Below are 26,518 nucleotides of genomic sequence, written 5' to 3' on the forward strand. Positions count from 1 at the left end.
CTACCCGGGCACCTCCAATCCTTTGTTATAAATGCTTTTTTCTTTTTCTTTTCTTTTTTCAATTTTAACAAATATGAGCAAAAATGAACAAGCTCAGACACAGTAATGGAAATATCAACAGTTATCATAATGTGGTGCTACCATCCATATAAGGTGCTTATATACTTGTAAGAGATGTCGCGCATGGGGTCCCACGCAAGGCGTCCAACAGAAACCAGCCGGGCAAGTCACCCACCGCCCCTAACCTCGTCGAGGTAGGCTAGAAATGGCCCCCAAATAGTTAGAAACTTTTTAAGTGAGTTGGTTCTCAAGGATCTGAGCCTCTCCATCCTTATAACGGAGAGCATGTCCATCAACCACAGTTGGAAAGAAGGTGAAGAGGGGGACTTCCATTCTTTCAGAATTAGTTTTTTGGCATAAATGGTTTTCTCTGACACTTGAATCATTCACAGTCTTTGATACAAAGTCACCATGCCAACTTATCAAAATCACTTTTATACAGCACGCCCTATTATAAGAATGACCCCACACCCCATGTCATAACCCAACATAGCATAATGTACATTTGGTTGACTGACGTCATTGATATTTAAGCCTAATTTGTAACAAGGTTATGCAGTTTTACAGCCATTACGATACTAATTAAAATATTAATTGTGTTACAAAATTCTAATTTTTAATCTGATGATTGACGTATTGGTGTTGCTTCTGAGATGCTCTGGATTTGTGTAGTGTGTTTTAATCCGTCTGGTTTGTTTTACCATACTTGCCTCTTGGGTTCAACCTCTGAATGAGCAGCAGTTTTCTAAAATCCTCCACGCGGTAAGAAACTGCTGATGTTGTTGTGCTATCTGCATGTGCTGTGGAAGCCATTTGTTTCTACTGTGTGCAACTTTGAGTGACATCTGACCAGCTTTCAATTCATTAAATAAAGAAATGAGTAACACTTTTCAATAAACAGTTAAAAGTTGTAAAAAAAAAAAACATTTCATAATTATTGTTTGATGATTAAGTAAAAACACAATTATGATTAGGATGTTTTCGATAACGTATATTTTATATAGTAAGGCCTCAGATAATGTTCATTTAACCATATTACTAAGCACTCATTAGGAAATAAACTGATCAATTAGTAGTTATTTTGCCATTAAATAATAATTACTAATACATTTTCAATGATTAATTCACAGTTCATTCATCTGTTAGTGATTATTGTAAAGTGTTACCAAAATGTGTTCCTTGCAGTATAAATCGTAATGTCTCTACCAATGATCACATTGTAAAGTGTCTATTGAGCCAATAGTTAACTGACGTCCTCTTGGCTGGTTTACCTGATCAGAGCCTCACATATGAGCACAGAGCCGGAGGTGGATGTGTGGGACATTCTCCAGAAAGCCCCGGTTTCAGAATATGAGAAGATCGCCTTCCAGTATGGCATCACAGACCTGCGAGGCATGCTGAAAAGACTGAAGAAAATGAAGAAAGAGGAGAAGAAAAGTGAAGGTTGGTGCAGAATTCCTAACAGGATTCTAATAATTACAACAGCAACTAGAGACCATCTTGAGATGGGATCACACCAGCCAGACTTCAAACCAATGTGGTTCAGGGGCCCCTTCCCTGCTTCCAGCCCCTTGCTCAGACCACACCCATCTTCAAACTCGTGATTTCAACTAGGGATGGGGCCGATCCGATCCAATATCGGTATCAGTTGCCGATTTGGCACTAATTCACGAATCGGATCGGATTTTTTTTATTTTTTTATTTTTTATTTTTAATTCCAGCGCGGCCGTAATTTGCCCATGTATAATAGTATCCTTCTTTGCCTTGTATATTTTCTTAATTTTGTCTGCTTTTTGCAAGGTATATTTAAAAAAAAATCTTTAATTGGCCAAATCTTTGCCTATACTGCATATTCAAGAAAAATATTGGTATCGGCATAATATCGGTATCGGCAGATATCCAAATTCAGGTATCGGAATCGGATCGGAAGTGAAAAAAGTGGATCGGTGCATCCCTAATTTGAACTACACCTGTACAGTTTTGTGATTGGTTGTGATGCTATCACATCGACAACATTTGTCCACGGACATGCATATAAACACCTGACAAAGTAGTCAAAACTGCTTCTGTGGTAGTTCCTTCCTGCTACAATAGGTGTCTCCAGGAGCACATTTTCCCATGATGACACACACTTACACACACATGTTATAATAAGGTATAAGGTATAATATCAACTGATGATTGTACTCTGCTGTGTGAGGAGTAACTGTGGAAATGCTAACTTGTTAGGAGTGAATCTGCGAGGAAGAGAAGAAGACCAGCAACCATCAGGTAGAGAGAGAGGTGGTTTGTTGCAACAGTGGAAGCTCATATTCAAACTCTGGACTGGGATTGGAAAAGCAAAGAGAACTCAGGACAAGGATCAGAGGCCTTCTCTCTCCTGTCACCTGCTGCTTCTCTTCTTTTGAGTCCAACAGAACCAGTGTTTTTGGATCATGCAGCCTCCATCTGCTGGCTTTTGAGAAATCGACCAAGATCAAGAGAGGACTGATGTGCACTACCAGTCAAAAGTTTGGACACATGCATTTTCCTTTCGTTTTACTCTTTTCTACATGTTAGATTAATAGTAAAGACATAAAAAACTATGAAATAATACAAATGGACTTCAAAATCAAAACGATCTTATATTTAGATACTTAAAAGTAGCCGCTCTTAATATGTTGATGAACAAACACCCAATAAATAAATAAAATAAAATAAAACCCGTTGCCTTGATGGGAAGCCAAAGGCTTTGGAAAGAAATTCATAGCTGTAGCCTATATAGGCATGAACTTGAATATGTATTTGAAACACATTTCAAGTATTTAGATTTAAGCCAAAATCAAAATGGCTTAAAGATATTGAAAAACATACAGTACTGTATTACATTCACTCAGGTGTGTCCAAACTTTGACTGGCAATGTAGATTTTTAAAGAGCACTTAACATGTGGTAGCTAAACAGTAGGCTAGCTGTCATTTGGTTAACCTTTGACTGAGGCAAACTCAGATAGGCACTTGTATAATTTGGTCCAGTTGAATGAACTGCTCAGTAGCACGTTCGGCCGTCACCTCTCTGATCTACCACGAGGTCTCAAAACAGCAGAGCCAGCTGCACAAACAGCGACCCAACAGAGTGATGAAGAGTGCAGGATGTGCTAAGACACACACGGGCTTCTCGCTGGTCTGGCCCTCCCGTAGTTATATTTCTCACCAGCTCCGCCTAGTGGCTCCTATTGCCTATTACGTTCCTTGGGAGAGGAATGGCACACTGAATTCGCGTGCGCGTCAGCCGCTCTCATTCCATTTCTGCGCCATGATGACAACACAGCCTTGGATGGCTTCATCGTCCTTTAGCATGAGCCACCGATCTTCACGTCTTGTTCCAGTGTCTCAGTCATGACCATTGTCATTGTCATTGTCACTGAGCCTACCTCGCGGAGGCGTCGTCCATTATTTTCTGATAATGGACACCTCTGCGTGCATTAACCCTTCCTTGGTACACTATAGCATCCAATCTTGCTTGGCAGTAGTGTTGTCATAATGCTGTTGCCATGGCAGGGGTGTATTGTTTGGCGAGCCCCTAGGCAGGGGCTGGTGAGAAATATAACAAGGGTTACGTATTGTAACCCGAGTTAAATGATCACCAGTGGAGCCTAGTGGCCTGCACACCTGCCGTTCCAAGGTTGCTGACAGTGACCGGAATGAGAGCTGGGGCATCAGAGCTGCCTTTTTATGCGCTGGGCTGACGTACATGCAAATTCAGTGCGCCGTTCCTCTCCCAAGGTAACAGGCAATAGGAGCCACTGGGCTCCAATGGGGATCATATAACTAGTGTTACAATACGTAACCATCGCTCCTCCACATGGAGGAAGTAAAGTGCCTACATCTGTTGATCAGGAGTGGAGTAGACCAGGTGGTTTGTCTAACCTGGAGTGTGGATCAGGAGTGGAGTAGACCAGGTGGTTTCTCTAACCTGGAGTGTTTTGTTTTGTTCTTGTTTGGAGGATTGTCGTTGTTGCTCATGGCTCGAACATGGCAACCTCTGTCTCTCCAACAAGACATCTCCCTCTGCATTCATTTCTTTCATCCACATATTCACCCATTTCATCTGGCAGTCTTTTGATGTTTACATACATTTGTTATTATTATTTCTATCCACCTTATTTGTTTTGAACCATTTATTAAGCTTGCTCTCGCATCTGAGAGCTACAATAAGCAAGAAAATGATTAAATAAATCACATTTGACACCGTAATATTGCCAAAGCCTAGGAATAATAGAATTGTATTATTCAAAATCAATCATGCCTGTGGACAAAATTAACATACATCTTTTCTTTAGCAACTGATTATTGTACATCTCATTATTGTACAACGTAGCTTTCCTCAGAAAGCTGGATCCTGCCTACCAGGTGCAGAAGGGCCATAAGATTAAACTGGCCGTCGAGGTGGCCAATGCAGATGTTGAGGTGAAGTGGCTGAAGAACGGACAGCCAATTCAGCCGACTGGAAGGTTGGAATTTGGACAGAATCTGGCTCCTATTCACATAATTTCATAAAACATACCTGTAGCCTACAACATGGAGTCTTAAACAGATACAATTGCATCTCTTAATTGTGCTAATTCCATCTCTTCATTTCTCTTACTTTCCTTATCTCCTCTTCTATCCCTCAATATGCGGATGGACTCACGACCTCGTCATTTCATTACATTACTAGCAAGTAAGTTTCCTAATGAAGGTCAAATAAATAACAATAATAAAATGTTGTGTATAGAGTCTATACTATAGACCTGTGTATAGAGTCTATACTATAGACCTGTGTATAGAGTCTATACTATAGACCTGTGTATAGAGTCTATACTATAGACCTGTGTATAGAGTCTATACTATAGACCGTTTCAAGATGACAACATAAATATTCTAAAATGACTCTAGCTCATCTCCGATTGCAGTGTCTGATACAGAATACAATACCTGACAGGAAATAAACTAGGGCCCAAACTGTTGCCTAGCAACATAATTACCATCGATAAGCCCTTTCCCCCCATTGTATTTTCTGTAATTTTACCAACTTCATGTTTTCCCCGGTTCAAACCCTGAGAAGTAAGTTGTCTGAAAAACAACACATTTTATAAAGCTGCGAATATCACAATAAAAACATGACTTACAGAAGAAACAATCTAAAGATTTATGAAAGGGTTACAATTTCTGACAAGCACCCTGTTCTTTAATTGTCAAGGTACCTCTTTGAGAGTGTGGGCAACATGCGCTACCTCACCATCACCCACTGCTCGTTGTCAGATGACGCAGCTTATACCTGCCTAGTGGGAGACGAGAAGAGCACCACGGAGCTCTTTGTCCAAGGTGTGTATGACTCACAACATGTAGCTCACAGCAGCATCGACACACTGTAGATGAAGAAGAAGATCCACAGTGTTAATTGAATGAGTCACTCCTTCTGATCTGTGATCTGTTTTCTTCAGAGCCTCCTGTCTTGATCCTGAAGAATCTAGAGGACCAGATGGTCATGAAGGGGGAGCGGGTGGAGCTGGAGTGTGAGGTGTCAGAGGAAGGAGCCCATGTAAAATGGTTAGACATTTGACTTTAAACTCAATAATAATAATAATAATCAATAAAGCAAGCGCCTGCTAGTAGTTTAACTTTCACAAATCATGCTCCTGGATCATAGTTCCCAAAAATAAACCTCAAAATTGTAACATCAGCCCCAAAGTTTAGGGCCCAAGTGAACCTCCCTCCAGCCACATCTACCAACCCATGAGGTTATTGGAGGTTACGCACGGACAGGGTCTCACAAAAGAAGTGCTGAAGTTTAGCCATAGCTTTTTATTTCATGTATACACTCAGCTCAGTGGCCTTGTGGTTTGAGTGTGCGCCCTGAGACTGGGAGGTTGCGAGTTCGATCCCCGGCCGAGTCATACCAAAGACTATAGAAATGGGACCCGCTTGGCACTCAGCATCAAAGGGTTGGAATTGGGGGGTTAGATCACCATGTGATTCCCGAGCGCGGCGCTGCTGCTGCTCACCGCTCCCCCAGGGGATGGGTCAACAAATTTCGCACACTCAGGTGTGTGACAATCAGTGGGACTTTACTTTTACACTTGATATTAGTTAATGTTTTGATTTCATCACTGCAGACAATGCTCCAAGTTATACAATGTGTCACTAACACCAAATTGTGGTTTCAATTGAACACTTTTGGCACAATTCATACATTATATCAATTGAAAGCAGTTAGTGTTCCATAGTGCGCATTGCTCAGACACCCAGTAGATGGCATTTGAGCTCGTCATGGAAGACCCACATGGCGCCTCTGACTGACAGGCAGATGCCAACACCGTCTCTGTGGGGACATGTTGTATCACTCACTGCTCGCAGTTAATTATCACCCCAGTGAAAAGGTCACGTTGGCATTTTACTATGTCCCATGTGACCTTTATCTGAAGGAGAAAGTCATTGCAAATATATATCCGCGTATCAAATCATTTTCTTGGAATAGTAAAGCCAAAGATCTCTGTGACGACGACACGCTGAATTGTGGGGAATTACAGGAATGCAGTCGAGTAATTATGAGAAAGGGAAATTGAAGTCAGAAATACTGCGTGGCTGTCCCAATTAAAAAGCTAATAAAAATCAGTGCAATTGACAAATCTGTAGGGTATTTGTTAGAAAGGTTTTGAGGGGGATCAGGAAATGAACACCACCATGCTACAATGATCAGATTGTATTAAAGGAAGCATGTCCAATTCAATCTGGTGCATTTATTACACTGATGAATTCCAACATATGTGTGTGGTTTTCCTGTCACATACGCGCGCGCGCGCGCACACACATCACATCACGTCACGTCACGTCACGTCACGGCTATGCTCTCTGGTGCTCCAGCACTCCACAAACAATGGAACATTGAACTCTTTTAAGCAGTAGGATGGCTGCTGGTGATTAGTGCTGATTACCAAGTACCTGCAGGTGTAACTGAGGTGCAGGTGTGTGATTGAGGTGATGAGGTGAAGTGGGGTAAAGTTCAATGGGAATGTGGAGGATTATGGGAAATTGAGTCCAGGAAGTAACAGTCCAGAATGAACTCTTTTGTACAGTATTAATCCTGTCTACATCTATCTTGCTTTATTTTTAAGCTCTTCATAACTTTCTAAGATGTCTTAAAGATGTATGATGTGTTTTTAATATTTGCCAAATGATCACTAAGTAAGTACCAACCGGCACTGATCAGAGCGACCTAATAAGTTTAGTTGAGGTCATTTTGCTATATTGGTATTTGAATATCTGTGCAGGGAGAAAGATGGTGTGGAGCTGACAAGAGACGAATCCTTAAAGTATCGCTTCAAGAAAGACGGCTGCAAACATATCCTGATCATTAATGAGGCCACGAAGGACGACTCTGGCCACTACAAGGTTAAAACGAACGGGGGCGAGTCGATGGCTGAGCTCATGGTGCAGGGTAAGTCCCGTCGTAAAAGATAAGTCGCAGTATTTGGCTGCGTGTCTGTGAAGAAGCGAAACAATCCAAAACACATTCTCTTCTTGCCCCACCAACAGTCAGTGTGGCCTTGTCGCTATTGGTCACTGTTGGCCCGTTGCCTAGCCTTGGGATGTGGAGGCTCTGGCCGTTACACCACATCAGTCTGCCAAGGTTACCGAGCAGACACAAGTCCAAATACCCCAAATACCAGCTAAACTTAGAAGACATGGAGCATTTTTACCTGAAGGGCACCGGTCCACAGTGACCCTGTTTTCTCTTGTCTCTGTCTGCCCTTCTTTTTCTGTCTATTGTTTTGTTGTACTGTAGATTTACTGTTGTTTACAACAGATAAGACAAGACAAGACAAGACAAAACAAGACATTGTTAAATGCAACATTTTCACAACATTGAGTAACAATTTAATATCAATTATCGCTCAAATCTGACATATTCCAGAGGTGTGTCCCATGACAGAGGGAACAAAAGTTGATCTTAGTAATAGTTCCTCTTTTTATTATGCCTCTGCCGGCGGTAGCCAGGCCGGAGGCATTATGGATTCGGGTTGTCCGTCCGTCCGTTCGTACGACCGTATGTCCGTCCGATGTTCGTTAACACAATATCTCAGGAATGCCTTGACGGAATTTCATCAAATTTGCCTCAAACGTCGACTTGCACTCAAGAATGAACTGATTCAATTTTGCTGGTCAAAGGTCAAAGTTTAAGGTCACTGTGACCTCACGAACGCCATTTCTAAGTTCGATATCTCAGGAATGCCTTGACTGAATTTCTTCCAATTAGGCTCAAACGTTTTTTTTATTTTATTATTATTTTACCTTTATTTAACCAGGTTAGTCTCATTGAGATTGAAAATCTCTTTTTCAAGAGAGACCTGGCCAAGAAAGCAGCATAAAGTTACAGACACATTTTAACATAAACAATACAAACAAAACATCTAAAACATAAGAAAATACACATCCATTTACTCAGCAACAGGGTTGTATACAATTACAAGTTCATTATGGATCAAAACATTTGCAGACCTGGATTTCAGCTTCCTCCATATTTTTTACCCTGGTTTTAAAAAGACTCATAGGGACTATGAGCACCTGGAGGTTTAGTGAGCATAGGGACTATGAGCACCTGGAGGTTTAGTGAGCATAGGGACTAGCACCTGGAGGTTTAGTGAGCGTTATAGGGACTAACACCTGGAGGTTTAGTGAGCATAGGGACTAACACCTGGAGGTTTAGTGAGCATAGGGACTATGAGCACCTGGAGGTTTAGTGAGCATAGGGACTATGAGCACCTGGAGGTTTAGTGAGCATAGGGACTATGAGCACCTGGAGGTTTAGTGAGCATAGGGACTAGCACCTGGAGGTTTAGTGAGCATAGGGACTAGCACCTGGAGGTTTAGTGAGCATAGGGACTAGCACCTGGAGGTTTAGTGAGCATAGGGACTAACACCTGGAGGTTTAGTGAGCATAGGGACTAACACCTGGAGGTTTAGTGAGCATAGGGACTATGAGCACCTGGAGGTTTAGTGAGCATAGGGACTATGAGCACCTGGAGGTTTAGTGAGCATAGGGACTATGAGCACCTGGAGGTTTAGTGAGCATAGGGACTAGCACCTGGAGGTTTAGTGAGCATAGGGACTAGCACCTGGAGGTTTAGTGAGCATAGGGACTAGCACCTGGAGGTTTAGTGAGCATAGGGACTAGCACCTGGAGGTTTAGTGAGCATAGGGACTAGCACCTGGAGGTTTAGTGAGCATAGGGACTAGCACCTGGAGGTTTAGTGAGCATAGGGACTAGCACCTGGAGGTTTAGTGAGCATAGGGACTAGCACCTGGAGGTTTAGTGAGCATAGGGACTAGCACCTGGAGGTTTAGTGAGCATAGGGACTAGCACCTGGAGGTTTAGTGAGCATAGGGACTATGAGCACCTGGAGGTTTAGTGAGCATAGGGACTAGCACCTGGAGGTTTAGTGAGCATAGGGACTAGCACCTGGAGGTTTAGTGAGCATAGGGACTAGCACCTGGAGGTTTAGTGAGCATAGGGACTAGCACCTGGAGGTTTAGTGAGCATAGGGACTAGCACCTGGAGGTTTAGTGAGCATAGGGACTAGCACCTGGAGGTTTAGTGAGCATAGGGACTAGCACCTGGAGGTTTAGTGAGCATAGGGACTAGCACCTGGAGGTTTAGTGAGCATAGGGACTAGCACCTGGAGGTTTAGTGAGCATAGGGACTAGCACCTGGAGGTTTAGTGAGCGTTATAGGGACTAGCACCTGGAGGTTTAGTGAGCATAGGGACTAGCACCTGGAGGTTTAGTGAGCATAGGGACTAGCACCTGGAGGTTTAGTGAGCATAGGGACTAGCACCTGGAGGTTTAGTGAGCATAGGGACTAGCACCTGGAGGTTTAGTGAGCATAGGGACTAGCACCTGGAGGTTTAGTGAGCATAGGGACTAGCACCTGGAGGTTTAGTGAGCATAGGGTCTAGCACCTGGAGGTTTAGTGAGCATAGGGACTAGCACCTGGAGGTTTAGTGAGCATAGGGTCTAGCACCTGGAGGTTTAGTGAGCATAGGGTCTAGCACCTGGAGGTTTAGTGAGCATAGGGTCTAGCACCTGGAGGTTTAGTGACCATAGGGACTAGCACCTGGAGGTTTAGTGAGCATAGGGACTAGCACCTGGAGGTTTAGTGAGCGTTGGAGTTCATTCCAGGCCAGAGGGGCAGACACCTGGAAAGCTTTCTTGCCAAACTCAGTCTTGTCTTAGGTGCAGTCAGCAGGATGCAGTTTTGAGACCTAAGCTGATAAGAACTATTTTCTTGTATATTAATGCAGGAGCATAGATAAGATGGTAGTTGTCTCATGATGGCCTTATAAATGAAAATGAACCAATGAGACATCCTCCGTAACGTTAAGGAGGGCCAGCCTACGCTCATGTAGAAGGTACAGTGATGTGTCCGGGACTTCAAATTAGTCACAAACCTAAGTGCACCATGATATGCTGTGTCCGGCTTTCACAACGCTGTCGCAGGTGCAGACATATAAAGAATGTCACCATAATCTAATATTGGCTTGGACGCAAGGATGAACTGATTAGATTTTGGTCATCAAAGGTCAAAGGTCACGGTCACTGTGACCTCACGACCGCTCCTTTCATGCTCGTTAACGCGACATCTCAGGAACGTCTTGATGGAATTTCTTTGAATTTCAGTTCAAACTAGTCCCTACATGGACTGAGGAAAACATCTAAGAAACGTTCAGCTATTCTCACCCTCTTTGTGACTACCATGTTATCTCATGGTATTCACAATGTACTCATTATGGTACACACACACACACAAAGCACTTTCGATCATCATACATCCACCATCCAACTTTGGCTACAATTTGACTTTTATATATTCTCATGTCATTTAGTCCTGGCTAAATTTGAATATATAGTACACACTTGTATGTTTGTATATATTCATGTGCTCCATATGCCTGTGTATTGTACGTGTGCGTGCGTGCGTGTGTGTGTGTGTGTGTGTGTGTGTGTGTGTGTGTGTGCGTGTGCGTGCGTGCGAGCGTGTGCGTTGTGTGTAGACCACCATTTTAAACCTGACCATTCCTGATCTGAGCCTGGTTAAGTTTATCTGCTGCACTAATCAAACGCAGAGCCTGCCAAGAGTTCCCAGCTGCCGACGTGCAGCAGGTGATCAACACCTCGCTCCGCTGCAGAACCTCCATTATAATACCATTCAGCTCATGCCATTTCTTTGCCTCCCTCTGGCAGCGGGCTGACATAACACTCCTTTAACCTTTACTAGGAGTGAGAGAGGTGTGAGTCACCTCGTCCAGATATCGCTTTCTCTGCCGTAACTTTAATAACTCCCATGTACATTATTTCCCATGATTTAATAGCCTCAGCCTCCCACATCTGCTGTTGATATCCTCCGACTTTATTTTCTGCCACAAATCAAATTAACTATTCCCCCTGTATCTGTTGCTAAGATACAACACACAAAGGCTTCAGTCAAGATAATGAACACCTCTCGCTCTAACACATTATTACCATATTATCCTCGCACACAGTAGTTGCATCTTATTTCATCTTCTCATCACCTCCTGGAGAGCACGAGGCCTCCGCCATGCAGTATGAGAGAGCCTCGTTTGCATGAGGTGTATTTAAATCGGTGTTTTTGTGACGATGTAGAGAAGCAACTCGAGGTGTACCAGAACATCGCCGACCTCACGGTCAAGGCAAAGGACGAGGCGGTCTTCAAGTGTGAGGTGTCAGATGAGACCGTGAAGGGCAAATGGTACAGGAACGGAGTGGAAGTCTGTACTGGTGCCAGAACCCATATCTCACATGTTGGCAGGTGAGAATGGTATTATGTATGTGTCTCCTGAATGCCTGTGTAGATACACAGTAGGTACACTGTACTGTGTACTGTGTACTGTGTATGCCACATTTGAGTGACCATTTTGGATCTTTCAGGATCCACAAACTGACCATTGATGACGTCAAACCTGAGGATGAGGGAGACTACACTTTTGTGCCGGAGGGCCACGCTTTCAACCTTTCTGCCAAACTTAATTTCTTGGGTAATAATAATAATAATAATCATTTATAGTCCCAGAAGGTGATTTTTATTTGGATGAATGTCCTCACTTTTATTTTCTTCTTCTTCTCATTTTCCAAGAGGTGAAGATTGACTTTGTGCCACGTCAAGGTACAGGATACAACTCCAACTTTCCTTTTCCTTTATTGCATAATACTAAACCATATTATGAAGATTACAACAACTTCAATGCAAGCTTTTTTTTAACTCTTTATTTAATGTCCGAAGATCCTCCGAAGATCCACCTGGACTGTATGAGTCCACACGATTCCACCATCATTGTGGTGGCTGGCAACAAAGTGCGTCTGGACGTCCCAATCACTGGAGACCCTGCTCCCACCGTGGTGTGGACCAAAGGAGAGAAGGTAAAACCTGGTGGTATTCATCAGTTACACACCTATTGCCTTTCATCTGACATCTGTCCAGAGTACAGTAGGTAAGGCCTGTGGAGAAAATATAGATGCTTGCTGAGAAAACGAAAACGAAAAAAAAACATGTCATGACCTTTCTAATTCGAGGCTGTTTACATCCTTATATATAATATGTAATGCAAGGCAATATAATACAGGCTGAGTAGTGAGTACACTAAACTATTTTTGATTCAATATGAAAATAACCATAAAGTGTTGGGATTTCTCATTGCTAATAACATTGGCTGGAATAATAATAGTTGATTAATATAGCAGCACTTTTTCAAGAACTTAAAGTGCTTCACTTATCAACCACCTGGGTGATGCACAACAGCCAGTTTGCGCAAAGACCGCTCAGCACACATCAGCTACCTCAAAGAGGGATGATTAGGTGGCCATGGTGGAAGGAAGGCCTGAGTGAGAATTGATCCAGGGTACCGGGGTTACACTCCCCAGGGCACCGGGGTTACACTCCCCAGGGCACCAGGGTTACACTCCCCAGGGCACCGGGGTTACACTCCCCAGGGCACCAGGGTTACACTCCCCAGGGCTACACTCCCCACGGCACCTGGGTTACACTCCCCAGGGCTACACTCCCCACGGCACCTGGGTTACACTCCCCAGGGCACCAGGGTTACACTCCCCAGGGCACCAGGGTTACACTCCCCAGGGCTACACTCCCCAGGGCACCGGGGTTACACTCCCCAGGGCACCGGGAGTTACACTCCCCAGGGCTACACTCCCCAGGGCACCGGGGTTACACTCCGCAGGGCACCGGGGTTACACTCCCCAGGGCACCGGGGTTACACTCCCCAGGGCTACACTCCCCAGGGCACCGGGAGTTACACTCCCCAGGGCTACACTCCCCAGGGCACCGGGAGTTACACTCCCCAGGGCTACACTCCCCAGGGCACCGGGGTTACACTCCCCAGGGCACCGGGGTTACACTCCCCAGGGCACCGGGGTTACACTCCCCAGGGCACCGGTGGTTACACCCCTACTCTTGCGATAAGTGCCGATCGGATCTTTAATGACCACAGAGAGTCAGGACCTCGGTTTAACGTCTCATCCGAAGGACGGACAGAGTCCCTGTCTCTGCCCCGGGGCATTGGGGAAATTGAGACCAGAGGGAAGAGCACCTCCTACTGGTCCTCCAACACCACTTCCAGCACCAGGTGGTCTCCCATCCATGAACTAACCACAGCCAAACGTGCTTAGCTTCCCAGGCAAGCTAGCGATGTGATGCAGGAGCTTTAGTGCTGTATGCTTAGGTCTTTTCAATGGTCTGAGTATTGTGACTCTTCTCGCCCAGCTGAACAGGTAGGATGCCACTAACATGTGAATTGCCTTCAGGTGCCTGCTAGTGCGCTGCTCTTTTAGCTGAGGAGAAGCCTTCTCTGTTCTCTTCTTCTTCTGCTGCTTTGCTTTGCTCAACTGTAGGCTAGTTCTGTAAAGCCGGAGGGAAAACTGAAGGAACAGCCAGGAACCTCTTGGACGTTGAAGGATAAGGAAGTGAGTGTAGACCTCCTAAGTATATATAGTTATCACGGCCTTGTGCATGTCTACATCTCTTCTGTGTTTTGTGTGTCTGTCTGCAGCATCTAGAAATTCACCAACTGCCCACTGAATTCTGCAATTGCCTGCCTTTGTTTTCTTCTGTCCCTGTTTTTCAGGCATGATGGTCTTTGTCTTTCTGCATCCATCTGTCCATCTGTCCCATGTACTGGGAACATGTACTACATTACAGTACATGTTCCCATACAGTACATGTTCCCATACATGTCCCCATACAGTACATGTTCCCATACATGTTCCCATACAGTACATGTTCCCATACATGTTCCCATACAGTACATGTTCCCATACATGTTCCCATACATGTTCCCATACAGTACATGTTCCCATACAGTACATGTTCCCATACATGTTCCCATACATGTTCCCATACAGTACATGTTCCCATACAGTACATGTTCCCATACATGTTCCCATACATGTTCCCATACATGTTCCCATACATGTTCCCATACAGTACATGTTCCCATACAGTACATGTTCCCATACATGTTCCCATACATGTTCCCATACAGTACATGTTCCCATACAGTACATGTTCCCATACATGTTCCCATACATGTTCCCATACATGTTCCCATACATGTTCCCATACAGTACATGTTCCCATACATGTTCCCATACATGTTCCCATACATGTTCCCATACAGTACATGTTCCCATACATGTTCCCATACATGTTCCCATACAGTACATGTTCCCATACAGTACATGTTCCCATACATGTTCCCATACAGTACATGTTCCCATACAGTACATGTTCCCATACATGTTCCCATACATGTTCCCATACAGTACATGTTCCCATACATGTTCCCATACATGTTCCCATACATGTTCCCATACAGTACATGTTCCCATACATGTTCCCATACAGTACATGTTCCCATACAGTACATGTTCCCATACATGTTCCCATACATGTTCCCATACAGTACATGTTCCCATACATGTTCCCATACATGTTCCCATACAGTACATGTTCCCATACAGTACATGTTCCCATACATGTCCCCATACAGTACATGTCCCCATACATGTTCCCATACAGTACATGTTCCAATACAGTACATGTTCCCATACATGTTCCCATACATGTTCCCATACAGTACATGTTCCAATACAGTACATGTTCCCATACATGTTCCCATACATGTTCCCATACAGTACATGTTCCCATACAGTACATGTTCCCATACATGTTCCAATACAGTACATGTTCCCATACATGTTCCCATACATGTTCCAATACAGTACATGTTCCCATACATGTTCCAATACAGTACATGTTCCCATACATGTTCCCATACATGTTCCAATACAGTACATGTTCCCATACATGTTCCCATACATGTTCCCATACAGTACATGTTCCAATACAGTACATGTTCCCATACAGTACATGTTCCCATACATGTTCCCATACAGTACATGTTCCCATACATGTTCCAATACAGTACATGTTCCCATACATGTCCCCATACAGTACATGTTCCCATACATGTTCCCATACAGTACATGTTCCCATACATGTTCCCATACAGTACATGTTCCCATACATGTTCCAATACAGTACATGTTCCCATACATGTCCCCATACAGTACATGTTCCCATACATGTTCCCATACAGTACATGTTCCCATACAGTACATGTTCCAATACAGTACATGTTCCCATACAGTACATGTTCCCATACATGTTCTCATACAGTACATGTTCCCATACATGTTCTCATACAGTACATATTCCCATGGTAGAAAGCACGGAGCTATTAAGATACAATATTCCCATTGGTCGTCTGTTTTACATGACTGGAGAATGAAGAAGATGCAGCAGTATTAATGGAGGATAGATTGCAGACAGATGCATGAAAGGCAGCTTCTACATCCAAACACATCATGTGTGTTTTGCTTTGCTTTGCTGTGTCTTTATGGCCTCCATCTTTAAAATGACACACAGCACTCAGTGCAAGGTTGCTGCATGCGTCATCAGGTTCATGCCCATGAGGTAAGAGCATGCTCTGAATCTTCCTTTAGACACAAACATCTCATAGGAAACTCAGAGCTGGACAGTAAGTATGCCCTACTACACACTTTTGTGTAGTAACTGTATACTGTATATGCAGTGTCTGGATTACATCATTCCTGGATTATCTACTCAAATTGAACAATGAAAGTAACAATATGATTCACAATTTGCGTCTAATTATTGATGAATTTTAGAATGTTGAAATGAAACAGGCACACACAGTACACACACACAATGTACACAGTGTACATACACAGTACTAGCACAGCTTCCTTTTGTCTGAAAGAAACAAAATAAAGTAACGTGCAATTGACTAAAAAAAAAAAAAAGATACTGGTATTTTGTTTTTGTCGTATTTTGTTTGTCATTCTGAGGATTACTCTTTGAAGGGCAGTGCTGCATATCATGGAAAAGCTGTGTGAGATTATTTTAGTGGTCAATGACTGTCAACCATTATTATCATGTAAACAGACAAAACAGAGTGACTTCAAATGATAAGCAATCAGCATATGGACAGAAAAGGCACTTCAGGCCAAATGTTGGAAGTGGAAGTCATTGAAAACACTGTCCAGCACACTGCTCCACACTGCTCCTGCATCTGTCCAGCACTGCTCCTGCATCTGCATGGTGACATCTGGAGTTTGTCTTTTCAAAGGAACATGTGTGGTTGGCTTTGAAAAGCACGATCTGTTCAACTCAGAACGTTTGTGTTGGAAAGAGGAATGTTCTGCTGTGAATCTTCTGTGCAAATGTAGATACAAACTGACAGTGGCATGATGTGAATATGCACAACACAGTAAGTATTGTTCTCAATAGACGGTATGAGCAGCAAGAAGACTCATCTATTGATCTGTTGTGTTGCACTGTGGAGTGAACGTCTCACACCCCGTTCTGATGCTCTAGATGGTTACAGAGGGAGATGGTCGGGTCCACGTGGAGAGCAGCATGGGCCACTGTGTCTTCACCATCGAGGGGGCCGAGAGGCAGGACGAGGGGGTCTACTCTGTTGTGGTGCGCAACCCTGCTGGTGAAGATGCTGCCGATATCCAGGTGAAAGTCGTTGGTAAGATCGAGCTAGCTCATTCATTATATATATATATATATATATATATATATATATATATATATATATATATATATATATACGGTATACACATATACAGATCCTTTCCAAAAAATAATAATATCATGGAAATACCATGGATGACCGTGGGCTTCAGCAGATTGTCAAGCAAAGACGATTCAATAATTTGGCAGAGATTCAGAAGGAGTGGACTGAGGCTGGAGTCCGTCATAACTGAGAAGTAACTGCTGATTTTCTTCACACTATTCTAATTTCTTGACTGTTTTGAGGGGTTTCTGGAGCTGTAGGCCAAAATTAAGAAAAATGAAACAATAAAGGCTAGAAATATTTCACTTTGTGTGTAATGAATCTATAATCTATGAAAGTTTCACTTTTTGAAAGGAATTATGGGAAAAAACTAACTTTTCCATGATATTCAATTTTTTTGGAAAGGATCTGTATGTGTGTGTGTGTGTGTGTGTGTGTGTGTGTGTGTGTGTGTGTGTGTGTGTGTGTGTGTGTGTGTGTGTGTGTGTGTGGGACATCTCAACATGTCCAATTACCACAGAGAGAGAGATTTTCTGATCATATTGACAATGATTTCCACCAGACGTTCCAGATCCTCCCCAGTGTCCTAGGATCCTCAGTGTAGGAGAGGACTCCTGTATTGTCCAGTGGGATCCCCCACTGTTTGACGGCGGACAGCCAATCATTGGTAAAAATCATATTATTATACGTAGGTTTATTTGCTAAGATTACCAGGTAAAAATAGATTGCAACACTGGAGAATCATCAGCCAAAAGCACAGAAAGTGCTTCTGTTTCCCCTCTCAGGCTATGTGCTGGAGAGAAAGAAGACGCGGAGCTACAGGTGGATGAGACTGAACTTTGACCCTTACCCTGAGACGACCTTTGAAGCCAAGAAGATGATTGAGGGCGTGCCGTACGAGATGCGAGTCTATGCTGTCAACAGCATCGGCATGTCCCATCACAGTCCTGCCTCGCAACCTTTTATCCCAGTGGGTGAGTCTTTTCCACTGGCTTTAACCCATTGATACCTGATGCAGCATTTGTGTGTGTATCCCTTTAAGACCGCGGTTCCCGGTCTTAAAGGGATACACACACAAATGAGGGATATACACGCAAATGCTGCATCAGGTATCAATGCGTTAACTGACCCCCACCCTATTTGCTGTTTTCAATCAGTCAACCATTTTCTGTCAAGCAGATATTCAACACAATACGTTGTTGAATAATAATAATAGATAATAGAGATTCAGAATTCTTCAAAAGGTAACACTGAGGGACAACGATAAAAATATGTGATTGATGGCGAGTGGCTTGAGGGTGATGTGGTTGATATATTTGACGTCTGGTCACTCTGGGGTAGGGTCAGCTCCACTGGGTCAGTGTAGAGTTTCACTGGGGTGTGATCATGTCTGCACAGCCTGTTGTATTCCAGGATGTCTGCGGCTCTCCCCTCCTTATACATTGATTGAGTGTGTGTGTGCGTGTCTGTGTGTGCATCTTATGGGGGTTATCTTGTACAGTACATACACTATGGACTTGTTCTGGTGCATATATATATATATATATATATATATATATACAGTATATATATTTATTTATTCATTTATTTATTTATTTATGTATATAATATACATAAATAAATAACATATATAATATATATATAATATTATATATATATATATAATATTATATATATATATATATATATATATATATATATATATATATATATATATATATACAGTGTATATATATATTTATTTATTTATTTATGTATTTATTTATTTATTTATTTATTCATTTATTTATTTATTTATTTTTACAGCTACAGTAGGACATTTATGTATATGTGATAAGGTAGTTTACTGCTTGGTTTAAAAATGGGCTGTACATCCTGGGCTATATGAGAGCTAAAGCACAGACGCACTGTCAAATGAAGAGACAGTTGATTTAGCTACAGGAATTATCCACAGATCACCAAGTAAGGTCTGCTATGCACCACCTGTAACTAAAGCACAGCACATCCTGAGCAAGACAAATATGGATGGCTAGACATTACATTACATTACATTACATTACATTACATTACATTACATTATATTACATGGCTAGACAATATAAATGGATGTATTCAAAACAGCCCCTGTGACTCAGGAAGTCAGCTTTGCTTTTGTCTTTCACTGTTTCTCCCACTCGGATGTGAGAGTGTGTCCAGATGGCCCATCGCTAGTAAGACAGCTGATTAGGAAACTATCCATGGCATCCTCCTCTATAAATAATGGCCTGTAAGTGTGCAGCTCTGCTGGGAGCAGCTGCTTACAGGAACACACAGGGGCACACAGCCGCTACTGTGGAGGCTGCAGACAATAGAAGGAGACAGAGAGAGTGAAAGACAATGAGAGCATAGGGTAAAGCAAGGCATTTTGGCAGGACGTCTGGATAAGGTCAACCACCCAACTTCAACGTCAGCCTGCAGCAGGAACACTATACATCCAAATAAGAAGGAACGATGACAAAACCAATGCTCCCAAAGACCGCTGAGAAGAAGCCAGTGGCAGAAGAGATACCGGCAGACGCCGCCGCAGCTGTAGGGGAAGCCAAGGAGTCTGTGACAGAGGCAGAACCGGAACCAGGGGCCAGTGGGGAAGCAGCCCCCGCAGAGGCACCCGCCGCTGGGGAGGAGGGAGCCCCAGCTGAGGATGGGCCACCACCAGCTGAGGATGGGGCACCACCAGCTGAGGAGGGCGCTGTGCCCCCTGCGGAGCCCGTTCCCGAGCCCGAGCCAGAGCCAGAGCCAGAGCCGGAACCTGTTGGCAGTAGGCTTTATTGCTTTTAAGACCTAGGATTAACAAGTAGGATGGCTATGGCTTCAAATAGAAATGAGCATGAGTGCATTTTGTTGACATGGCATTAAGATAGGAGGGGGAGATTGACTGCATTCTCCTTGGTACTATATTAATTTTCTCCCTTTAATCCAAATTGTTTGCCTTTTCCCGTGGTGTACTACAATATGTTTCAGAGGGTTAAGTATAGTTTGTATTCACGTTTGCTAGTGCTCAGTCTTGTGAGATGATTTCTGTAAGTTGTTGCGTCGCTGAAACGATGCTCGTCATACAGTAGGAATACAACATGTTTTACACAATACTTAATTCATACATAATACTTTTTGAAAATCATAATGAAAAAATATTCTCCTTCTGTTGCTTTAACAATCTGAAAGAGACATTTGCTCTGCACCTTTTGTCTGTGCTCTGAGGTGCCCCGTGACTATCTACACACATGGAAACCCTTGACCGCCATTATTTGCTTATATGCGTAACCCATGACACAGAGCCATGGCCTGAAATGCTCAAGGCCACAGCTGAAATCCAAGACCTGATTTCAGGCTGTCATTGGTGATGTGTTGGAACAAACCAGGTACTCTACAGAACATACCTGGTGAAAAGCAGTACTTGGTGAAATATAATTGACCCAAGTATGGTGGTCTGAGTGGTCTCTCTTCTCATCTGGACCATCTTTGACTTGCACTAGTATATAAATGGAAGAGCAAGACCTGACCTTTGGTTTAACTAGGAGCAAAGTGGGACTCCAGGCTAACAAGTCTATGTGTGTCTAGTCAGTGGTGGCTGGGCCAGTGGGCCGTGCTGGTGCTATGGTGAATGGATTATGTTTTATTTTGCAAAATGCTATCAACACATTTTCCCTTGCTTTACTCATTTAAAGTCAAACAGGTCATCTGGTAACTCACTCACCACAGCTACAGATATTAGCTACATGCTACATGTCTGGTTATCGCAAATACAGTTAAAATGGATGAATGTGCTTGTTGGTGGAGTTCACGGCTCCAGATGTGCCCAAATTGCAAATTTGCCTCAGAATTCAAAATGAGCGCTACTTCCGGACTCATTCCTGCGGTGCTCTATGGTCCAGAGTCTGATGACATCACTGATGACATCACATTTGCTCCCATAGACAGAGTGACATCACTCAGCTCGAGCCAGAGAAACTCTGGTTGAGCTTGCGAAGCTAATCCTGCATTTGTTTATGGTCGGAGGTGGGAAATGGCAACTAACGCATTATCTCCGACTTACGTGCGTTTGAGCTTCAAGTCGCAAAACCATGATGGATGCTAATAGCATCAGCTATTAAACAGCGAACAGCTAATTACAACAGTCATGTTTAATTATATGGGTTTAATCAACTACTGTATTGGTATGCTGATTGTTCTGAAAGCATAAGCATGGTAATGGAACACCTAAATGGAATGGAGCCGTCATTAATGGTATTGGTTACATCTGCTATACTTCCTGCTTTACCACCTCAAAACGCTTGCTGTGAAAAGGGTCTATCAAACACATCTTAATATTATCCAGTACTAAATGTCTTGTTTCAGTGGTTCCATGTCATTTTGCAGGCTCAACACCAACAATGTCCAATCACACATAGCCTACTGTATATACAGGAAGTGACTCATTCTTGATGTGGCTGTTGTGGTAAATACCACATAAAGCACTGCGGATGCCGGTGACATGTCACAGTAAATTCACAATAAAATGTAAAAAAATACCTTTAATAGCTAATAGCTTTTCACATTCATTCAAGTGGCAGATTGTTCGGTGATGTTGAGAAAATATTAACACCACCCTCCTGGAATGTTGGTATTTTATTAGGATACAGCCAGCGCAAGCGAGACCAAGATACAACTGAAACCTTAAGATAATACAGAAGATTTCAGTTTTGTTATGGGTGACACCCATTGGCGATGGGTGGTAATTGCAGGTGAGATCCAAACAGTGTTATTATTATGTGACATTAGTCAGTTTGTTCGGCCATAGTAAACACCCGTAATGCTATATAGCAGAGACCGGAAAAAAGTAACTTGTTATCCTACAGTAACCTATCAGAGTGAGTCTATTGTGTTAGCTCCGCCCACCCTGTGAACCTACAGTAATCTGCAGAGTGAGTCTATTGTGTTAGCTCCGCCCACCCTGTGAACCTACAGTAACCTACAGAGTGAGTCTATTGTGTTAGCTCCGCCCACCCTGTGAACCTACAGTAACCTACAGAGTGAGTGTATTGTGTTAGCTCCGCCCACCCTGTGAACCTACAGTAACCTGCAGAGTGAGTCTATTGTGTTAGCTCCGCCCACCCTGTGAACCTACAGTAACCTACAGAGTGAGTCTATTGTGTTAGCTCCGCCCACCCTGTGAACCTACAGTAACCTACAGAGTGAGTGTATTGTGTTAGCTCCGCCCACCCTGTGAACCTACAGTAACCTACAGAGTGAGTCTGTTGTGTTAGCTCCGCCCACCCTGTGAACCTACAGTAACCTACAGAGTGAGTGTATTGTGTTAGCTCCGCCCACCCTGTGAACCTACAGTAACCTACGGAGTGAGTCTATTGTGTTAGCTCCGCCCACCCTGTGAACCTACAGTAACCTACAGAGTGAGTCTATTGTGTTAGCTCCGCCCACCCTGTGAACCTACAGTAACCTACAGAGTGAGTCTATTGTGTTAGCTCCGCCCACCCTGTGAACCTACAGTAACCTACAGAGTGAGTGTATTGTGTTAGCTCCACCCACCCTGTGAACCTACAGTAACCTACAGAGTGAGTCTATTGTGTTAGCTCCGCCCACCCTGTGAACCTACAGTAACCTACAGAGTGAGTCTATTGTGTTAGCTCCGCCCACCCTGTGAACCTACAGTAACCTACAGAGTGAGTGTATTGTGTTAGCTCCGCCCACCCTGTGAACCTACAGTAACCTACAGAGTGAGTCTATTGTGTTAGCTCCGCCCACCCTGTGAACCTACAGTAACCTACAGAGTGAGTCTGTTGTGTTAGCTCCGCCCACCCTGTGAACCTACAGTAACCTACAGAGTGAGTGTATTGTGTTAGCTCCGCCCACCCTGTGAACCTACAGTAACCTACAGAGTGAGTCTATTGTGTTAGCTCCGCCCACCCTGTGAACCTACAGTAACCTACAGAGTGAGTGTATTGTGTTAGCTCCGCCCACCCTGTGAACCTACAGTAACCTACAGAGTGAGTCTGTTGTGTTAGCTCCGCCCACCCTGTGAACCTACAGTAACCTACAGAGTGAGTGTATTGTGTTAGCTCCGCCCACCCTGTGAACCTACAGTAACCTACAGAGTGAGTCTATTGTGTTAGCTCCGCCCACCCTGTGTCGCCACAGACACCAAGTTTATAAATGCTGCAATACTGAAAATGCAAAGGCTTCCATCAATGGCCCATACGCCCAATCACAATTTGGTTAAGTCACTATCAGATAAATAGTGACTTAACAGACATTTATTTAGATGAAAATCATCCGTATGATCACTTTAAGTGAATATCATTCATATCAAATGAGTGCTGTTGCAGTACTTGGATGTGACTGCGATGGATAATTGATCCTATTTGTTGTTAGCTTTGTCAGTTTATAGTTTCCTGATTCATATCTTGCACGTATTTATCTATCATTCTACATGAATGCCTGTAATACACTCTATCTCCACTTGACTTGTCCTCCTCTGTGTCTCTCTCAGCACCGACCAGCGAGCCTCGTGGACTGTGCGTGGACGACATCAGCGACACGTCCATCTCGCTGAAGTGGAAGCCTCCTGAGAGGACCGGCAGCGCTGAGCTGGAGGGATATACTGTGGAGTACTGCAAGGAGGGCAGTAAGTGGCTGCTACTCCACCACAGGGTTTTAATGGGGACGCTCGGAGGCATATCTTATGTGAGGAAAATGTATTCTATAGCCTATAGGAGCAAAACAGTTATTCCAAATAGGAGTCATTTATCTCTCTGAATTTCCATTCTGACATTTCCTTTCATTTGATACAAATAAAACACTTGTATGCTGAATGATGGATTCTTACTTCTATAATAGTCCCTATTTATCCAAACAGCCCAGGGAAGGATTTCATTCAGAGCAGCAAAATCTAATGTTGTCAGATGGTAAAATCTTGCGAAATGCCTTGAAATAGCCAATCAAAGATTCTTCCAAATGTCATGTAAAATGCAAAGGTGAGCAGTTAACAACAAATAGTCACAACATGATCAGATCAAATGTAAGAGTTTCTTCTGATTGTTTCAAGTCAGTTCACAACAAGCTCCTGACTCAACACGCTCCACAGTACATGGCTATATAATACCATATTTAAATAGGCTATTATTAAGATTTTGTTACATTTCAGTACAATGTCAAAAGCACAACCAAGGTTTTTGCAACAGCAATGAGTGCAGGTAGCAAAAGGCGATTTTAGGAAATTCGCGTGACAAGATTACATACAAAGTCAATGCAAACGCGTGAGTAGATGTGATTTCACCCCGGGCATCGCGAATCGCGCAGATTTTCGCAGGGCGAATGACACCTCATCGCTCGTTCGCAAATTCAACTCGCTTTTTTTGCTGCCTTGGTGTGACTGTGAACGTACAGAGGCTACATACACACGTCCTCCTCACTGTCGTCCGCCGTCAGGTATCCCAGCCTCCTTGGAAGGCGATGAGTGGCGCACAACAGCGACAAGAGGAGGGGCCAAATTCAACTCCACCGATTAAAAGCGGTGCAAGAAAGCCAACCAAGCTGTAGCACCAAGCGACCAGCGACACGACTAAAAGCGTCTACATGCGATACACGCAGCTGGTGTGTACGTACCGTTAGCCTGGAGCTTCTTTTAGTGGGCTATTAACTGCTCTGCTAATACCTCAGGAGGACACTCATGGACATTAGCACAGTGATTATATGATTAGAACAACTTCCAGAGGGGCTAAATGTCTATTCATGACCCCTAACTGGAAACAGCGCTGCCGCCTGCTGGTTATATGTGAATTATGTTGTCATCATGATGTCATCAGTGTCTTACTGTCATTGTTCTTGTTTAGCAAACAAATCGATCAGCTCTAAGATATGAAATATCTGAAAATGAAACTGATTGAAGTTAAGAAGAAGATGAAGTTTTGAGGCAAACTTTGAAGTGAATTGAATTTGATTGGCCCCTCAATTTGATTGGCCCTCTGTGTAATGTTGTGACCACAGTGGATGAGTGGCTGCCGGCCATGGAGGGGATGACAGACCGGACGTCTGTGCACATCAGTGACCTGCTGACCGGAGACAAGCTGCTGTTCCGTGTGCGCGCGCACAACGTGGCCGGGGCGAGCACGCCGGCCCTGCTGCCACAGGCCGTCACCATCAGGGAGATCATGCGTGAGACTTTATGGATTTTGTCTTTTGTTTCTCTGTTCCTCTGATGTTCCTTGTGGATTATGGAGCTTTTCAATATGAATGTTCCATTCAGAGGAAACATGTCCTACATCTGGAGTAGCTAACTGTAAACCATCTGCGAACCTACACCTTGAAGCACTAAAGTGCCGTGATGAAGGGAACCCACGAGGGCCAAAATGAGAGACATGATGATAACCAATTGGCCTTTTTCACTTCCCACCCAATTCACCCATTTGTGTCTAAAAGGCAGGAAGTAACACAGGTGCAAGCAAAACATTGAGGGTTTCCAACTTCCAATCCATTTAGGTGATCCAGTGCCGGGGCCCTCGTTAATGTTTTTCCTCGCACCTGTGTGTTACTTCCTTCCTTTTAGACACAAATTGATTGAATTGGGTGGGAAGTGAAAAGGGCTAATAGTGTTACTGTATATAAGCAAACCCTTCACTTCCCAATGTTTAAACTCAGCCTATTTTGTTTCCACGTATTTAGCTTCCTGTCATTATTAACAGTAGCCTTTCTGTTTGTGTGTATCTGTGTTTTGTTTTTCTTGCACAGAGCGCCCTAAAATCTGGATCCCCAGAAATCTCCGCCAGACTCTGGTCAAGATAGTTGGGGAGACGGTCAATATTGTGATTCCATTCCAGGTGCAGTATACTTTGGGCTTAATCATTAGGCCCGCCAGAAGGTTTCCCAAGATCAGCACATGAACACACCAAGATACTAGACTTACTTTGAAGCATTGATGTGGAGAACAAGTATGAGAGGATGGAATGATAAGCAGGGGCACATAATAAGCACGATGTGTTAGTTTCATATGTTCCCTCCTGATGCAGGGGAAGCCCAGGCCTAAGGTCACCTGGAGTAAAGACGGGGAGCCACTCGACGCCACGCTGGCCAACACTCGGAGCGGCGAGACGGATACGATCCTGTTCATCCGCAGGACAGACAGGAGGCACTCTGGGAAGTACGAGCTTACAGTGCAGATTGAGAATGTGGAAGATACAGCAAGTGTCACAATACAGATTGTCGGTAAGGAGGA

The 26,518-nt window shown here is 43.6% G+C and overlaps 1 protein-coding gene across 1 annotated transcript in view; it reads left to right on the top strand.

The window, feature by feature from the left end:
* Window positions 1-26,518, top strand: part of mybpc3 (myosin binding protein C3) — a gene marked incomplete at its 5' end in the record, with an annotated part of 50,068 nt that overhangs the window by 14,514 nt on the left and 9,036 nt on the right. The window contains 18 exons of the mRNA XM_083662191.1: window positions 796-822; window positions 1,340-1,503; window positions 4,419-4,551; window positions 5,280-5,404; window positions 5,524-5,629; window positions 7,351-7,517; window positions 11,741-11,906; window positions 12,026-12,132; window positions 12,231-12,260; window positions 12,378-12,514; window positions 14,000-14,071; window positions 17,067-17,226; window positions 17,837-17,941; window positions 18,060-18,248; window positions 23,798-23,932; window positions 25,294-25,461; window positions 26,035-26,123; window positions 26,313-26,508. Coding sequence (XP_083518317.1) covers window positions 796-822; window positions 1,340-1,503; window positions 4,419-4,551; window positions 5,280-5,404; window positions 5,524-5,629; window positions 7,351-7,517; window positions 11,741-11,906; window positions 12,026-12,132; window positions 12,231-12,260; window positions 12,378-12,514; window positions 14,000-14,071; window positions 17,067-17,226; window positions 17,837-17,941; window positions 18,060-18,248; window positions 23,798-23,932; window positions 25,294-25,461; window positions 26,035-26,123; window positions 26,313-26,508 — 2,276 coding nt within the window. The remainder of the gene's footprint in view (window positions 1-795; window positions 823-1,339; window positions 1,504-4,418; window positions 4,552-5,279; window positions 5,405-5,523; window positions 5,630-7,350; window positions 7,518-11,740; window positions 11,907-12,025; window positions 12,133-12,230; window positions 12,261-12,377; window positions 12,515-13,999; window positions 14,072-17,066; window positions 17,227-17,836; window positions 17,942-18,059; window positions 18,249-23,797; window positions 23,933-25,293; window positions 25,462-26,034; window positions 26,124-26,312; window positions 26,509-26,518) is intronic.

This window comes from Poromitra crassiceps, assembly GCF_964638095.1.
Source record: "Poromitra crassiceps genome assembly, chromosome: 28".
Classification (NCBI taxonomy): Eukaryota; Metazoa; Chordata; class Actinopteri; order Beryciformes; family Melamphaidae; genus Poromitra; species Poromitra crassiceps.